This window comes from Otolemur garnettii, unplaced genomic scaffold (genome assembly GCF_000181295.1).
Source record: "Otolemur garnettii isolate 467f Iridium unplaced genomic scaffold, OtoGar3 scaffold00127, whole genome shotgun sequence".
Lineage (NCBI taxonomy): Eukaryota > Metazoa > Chordata > Mammalia > Primates > Galagidae > Otolemur > Otolemur garnettii.
In genome coordinates, this window is record NW_003852522.1 from 1,321,290 (window position 1) to 1,326,774 (window position 5,485).

Consider the following 5,485-nt stretch of genomic DNA (forward strand, 5'->3'; position numbering starts at 1 on the left):
AAAAAAAAAAAAAAAAAGCAAATAAACAAAAAATGACAACAATAAAGGATCCCTGTTGTTTAGGTTGGAGTGTGGGGCCAGCCCTTGTTTCTGCTATGAAAAGGAGCAGCAGCCACCTTCCTGGGCCAAGTGACTCTCTCCCCTGCTCCTAATCTCACACACACACAAACCTGGGGCTCTCACCCTCAGGACTAGGAGTTTTCAAGTCAGAAGGGAGTGCTGGACTCTGAGTCAGCTCTCCACGGGGTACAGGGCTGTGGTATTGGCCATGGCTTCATGTCCAGGTGTATGCACACATAATCCCCCATGAAACACAGGAAGAAATAGGTGTCACTACTTCTCAAGCTAAGGGATGCCACATAGGTTGGTGGGCCCCTCTTTTTTCTCCTACTGTCTCTGATGGCCAAAAGCTAGTGCTCAGAGTACCCCCTTTCCCCTTCACTAATGCGTCCCACTCTCTGTGGCAGTGGCAAGTACCTCCTCTATGAGAAAAATGAGGTGAAGGCGCGGGATCGGGAGTGGAAAAAGTACGAGTTCCATTACGACAACGTGCTGTGGGCTCTGCTGACCCTCTTCACTGTGTCCACAGGAGAAGGCTGGCCACAGTAAGTGGGGGCTGGAGAGCTACAGAGGAGGAGCCCCCGGGAGTAGGAGAATAAAGTGTCTGACAGCCCAGGAATAAGAACGGACGGGAGGTGCACAGTGGCTCACTCCTATAATCCCAGCACTTTGGGAGGCCAAAGTGGGAGGATCACGGAGGCCAGAAGCTCATGGCCAGCCTGGGGAACATAGCCAGACCCTGTCTTTACAAAAAATAAAAATGAAAACGTTAGCTGGCATGGTGGCATGGGCCTGTAGTCCCAGCTACTTGGGAGGCTAAGGAGAAAGGATCACTCAAGCCCAGAAGTTTGAGGCTGCAGTGAGCTATGATCATGCTGCTGCACTCCAGCCTGGTGACAGAGTGAAACCCTGTCTTCACAGTGAAAGATTATTTGATTACTGAAGTTTTCAGTACCCCCCTTAAATTTGCATCCACAGCAGATGCCTCCCCCTCCTCCCCCTAATCTTAGTCCTACTCCCAGAGGTACTGGAAATGCCAGATTGAAGGCTTGGTAGATTGCACCATCTGCCCTCAGCATCCTCACCTCCCTTCCTCTTCAAGCACACTAACCTGAATATGCTTCTCTGTCCACCCACACAAACATCCAGTGTTCACATTCGGGGGCTAATGCTAGCCCACAAGATACCTTTGAGCAAATTTTTTTAAAGACACTCCTTCCTCAACAGGCTTTACTTCCATCTTTCAGAAAATCACTACAGTATACTTAAATGACTTTGTTCAAATAAGACACCTAATGGCCACCTGCCAAAAAATTGTCATCAAGGATGCACGAATTCAACCATGTCTACCATATGAAGGTGCCACTTCAGACACAGAGCCCTTAAGCAGTGCACAATCTGTGCAACCATACAGAGCTGCTGTACACATCCCCATGGTACTTCCTTACCACCCACCTGTGCTTAAATACCCATCCACACACACATACACTGCCCCCATTAGCCCCTACTCACCCCTGTCCTTCACTATAAATCTGGCTTCAGATCCCAACTTGGCTACTTTTAAACAAGTGTGATCTTTAGCACGTTCCTCTAAACTGCTGAGCCTCAGTTTCCTTGTGTGCAAAACGGAGCTGGTAATCACCTCCCTGAGAGGGTTGCTGGAGTGGAGGGTAGTGAAATGTTGAAAGTGATTTCTGACACAAAGTAAACCTTCCATGCATGGCGGTTCTATCAAAGAACAGTAACTACTTTGAATTCTTTTCCATTTCCACTTACTATTTCCCTCCATTCCCACCCTCCTGTCCTACTTCCACCCTGTCCCCACCCGCCTCATCACTTTTGGGACCCCTCTTCTTTCCTTCCTACCCCCGTTCCTCACAGGGTCCTCAAGCACTCAGTGGATGCCACCTTTGAGAACCAGGGCCCCAGCCCTGGGTACCGCATGGAGATGTCTATTTTCTACGTTGTCTACTTTGTGGTGTTCCCCTTCTTCTTCGTCAATATATTTGTGGCCTTGATCATCATCACCTTCCAGGAACAGGGGGACAAGATGATGGAGGAATACAGCCTGGAGAAAAATGAGGTGCCACTTCCCAATTCCATCTGTCACATAAAAACTGACACCTCTCCCTACAGGCTCACACCTGTAATCCTTGCAGTCTGGGGAGCCAAGGAGGGTGGATTGCTTGAGCTCAGGAGTTCCAGACCAGCCTGAGCAAGAGTGAGACCCTGTCTCTACTAAAAATAGAAAAACTAGCAGTGTGTTGTGGCAGGTGCCTATAGTCCCAGCTACTCCAGAAGCTAAAGCAGGAGGATAACTTGAACCTAGAAGTGTGAGGTTGCTGTGAGCTAAGATGACACCATGGCACTCTACTTAGAGTGACAGAGTAAGACTCTGTCTAAATAAATAAACAAACAAAATAAAAACTGACACCTCTCCCTATACCCCCCCACACACACACCACCACTACCAAGCAAGGAATCAGCTTCTGGGGGCATCTGGGGAGGGGACAACAGCATCCTCAAAACAGAATCCAGGCTTGATACCTGTAGCTTAAGCAGCTAGGGCGCCAACCACATATACTAGAGCTGGCAGGTTCAAATCCAGCCCAGGCCCACTAAATAACAATGACAACTACAACCAAAAGATAGCCGGGCATTGTGGTCAGTGCCTGTAGTCCTAGCTACTCGGGAGGCTGAGGCAAGAGAATCACTTAAGCCCAAGAGTTTGATGTTGCTGTAAGCTGTGATGCCATGGCACTCTACCCACAGTGACAGCTTGACACTCTGTCTCAAAAAAATAAATAAATAAATAAATAAACAGAATCCCATCTTCAGGGAAGAACTTCAGGGGGTTTCTAGAGGAAAACACATTGGACAGTGCATGTTTTAGTCAGTATAGACTAGGTATGCCGTGGTAACAAGCAACCCCAGCATCTCAATGCCAGATCTCCACAAAGGGCCTTATTTTTCACCATACTGCATGTCTGAATCAATTGTGGCTCTTCCCCACATCATCTGTCTTCTGGTAGAGCAGCCTCCCCGTAAGATGGGGATCTTTTTCAGATCTAAAAGAGAATAAGGCAAATGATGAGGCTTGAGGCTTGTGCCCATTAGCCAAAGCAAGTCACACATCCTTATCACTTTGGGACCCCTCTTAAGGACACAGAGCCCTTAAGCAGCTGTTGAGAGTGGAAAGCCCTGGAGAATGAGGGAAGGGTAATGAATATTTATGAACGAAAATCCAGTCCACCAGTGAGTATGGTTGTGACTTTTTGTCTTCTAGCATCATCCAAGCTTGGTAGAGGACCTAAAATATATCTGTCCTCTGTCCTGTTGACCATTAAGACTAAATAACCACTATTCTTCCTTCTCTCTGGTCTCTCAAAGAGGAGGAGAGGCAAAGTCTTCAGTAAGAAGTAATTATCAGACTCTGGAGACAGTTCTTCCAAGTGAAGTATCACAAGAATGGAAAAACAGACATCACTTGTACTCACTATTAAGTTGGAACTAATCAATTAACACATATGCATGTATGGAAATAAGACTTATTAAATTCCAACAGGTGTGACGGGGTGGAGGGGATGGGCAAACTTATACCTAACGGGTACAGTACACACTGGCTGAGTGATAGGTACACTTAAAACTTTGACTCAAATAATACAAAAGCAATGTATATAACCAAAACATTTGTTCCCTCATGAGTTTCTGAAATAACAAAAGTAAAAAATAGAAATAAAGAAAAAGAATGATGGCAGGATGTGGTGGTTCACACCTGTAATCCCAGCACTCTGGGAGGCCAAGGCAGGTGGATTGCTTGAGGTCAGGAGTTTGAGACCAGCCTGGGCAAGAGTGGCTAGGCATCACGATGGGCGCCTATAGCCCCAGCTACTCAGGAGGCAGAGGCAAGAGGATCTCTTGAACCTAAGAGTTTGAGGTTGCTGTGAGCTATGACACCTTGGCACTCTACTCAAGGCAACAGACTGAGACTCTACCAAAAAAAAAAAAAAGAAAGAAAGAATAGTTAGACTTCAGTTATATTTGGTAACACTTGTCACTGTGCTACTGCAGACAAGTGGCATAACCTCTCTGAGCCTCTGTTTTCCTTATGTGCAAAGCGGGGCTATTGCTAATACTCACTTTCCACATTTGCTAAGAGGATTCCGCAAGATAAGAGGAGAAATGTCAGTGCAAGGTGTGGTAAATGGTGGCTTCTTAAGTAGCAGTAGCTGTCGAGAGAAGAAAGCCATCATGAATCAGGAGTTTACAGGGAATCCAGGGATTTAAGCGGATGCATTCAAGAGCCATGAGTTAGACAGAGGGTACTCAGTGTCCAGTTGCCTTTCCCTGCCTCTGCCCCTTACACCACTTGCCTTTCTCCTGCAGAGAGCCTGCATTGACTTCGCCATCAGTGCCAAGCCACTTACCCGACACATGCCCCAGAACAAGCAGAGCTTCCAGTACCGCATGTGGCAGTTCGTGGTGTCCCCACCTTTTGAGTATACCATCATGGCCATGATTGCCCTCAACACCATCGTGCTCATGATGAAGGTGAGCCTCCTATGCCCACCCCCAGCACTGCTTAACCCCCATGCCTCCCTTGGTAACAGGAAACCATCTGTACTTTACCAGACCACATTCTGTGTCTCCCCTGAGTCTTCGTTCCTACTATTCCTTCCACCTCCCACACAGTTCCCTAGCCAGCTCCTCCTTCCCAGCTATATCTGCAGAGCGCTTCCTCCAGAAAGCCTTCCCTGATCTCCCAAGACCGCACCAGATACCCATCTTTGCAAACATTCTAGCATTTACCTCACACGCCACAAGATCAGCGTCAGGTTGCACAACAGGGTCCCCACAGGCCAGCCTGTGAGCTCTGGGAGCCAAACAAATCCTGGCTTGAACACTCCTAAATTCAACTAGAGTTAAGCAAGGGCCTGACTTGGAGAGAGCAAGAAACCCTTGATAAATGTTCGATGAATGAAATGAGGGAAGAAGGCAAGATGAGAGTCTTCTGAGCTTCAAGGCCAGAGAGCTTCTTCAGAATGCAAAGTCAGAGAACCTTCTAACCTGTGGTTTAGAGACCACAAGCCCAGATTCAAGTCTAGCTCTGCCATTTAGCTTACCATTTAGCCTTGTGACAAGCAACTGCTTGGGGCCTCAGTTTCCCTGTGAATTAAATAGGAAAGAATTATAGCACTTTCCCCTCACTGGCAGGGGAGGGTGATGAAGGTTGAAACTTCAAAATCACTCAGTTTGAGAGGCTGAGGCAGCAGATTGCTTGAGCTCAGGAGTTCGAGACCAGCCTGAACAAGAGTGAGACCACATCTCTACTAAAAATAGAAAAACTAACCAAGTGTTGTGGCAGGTGCCTATAGTCCCAGCTACTCAGGAGGCTGAGGCAAGAGGATGGCTTGAGCCCAAGAGT

At 47.4% G+C, this 5,485-nt stretch overlaps 1 protein-coding gene across 3 annotated transcripts in view; it reads left to right on the top strand.

Annotated features, from left to right (window-relative positions):
• Window positions 1-5,485, top strand: part of CACNA1A (calcium voltage-gated channel subunit alpha1 A) — a 247,828-nt gene that overhangs the window by 199,183 nt on the left and 43,160 nt on the right. For all 3 annotated transcript variants that reach the window (XM_003797905.1, XM_012810147.2, XM_012810146.2), the window contains 3 exons: window positions 468-605; window positions 1,942-2,143; window positions 4,447-4,611. In XM_003797905.1, the coding sequence (XP_003797953.1) occupies window positions 468-605; window positions 1,942-2,143; window positions 4,447-4,611 (505 nt within the window). The remainder of the gene's footprint in view (window positions 1-467; window positions 606-1,941; window positions 2,144-4,446; window positions 4,612-5,485) is intronic.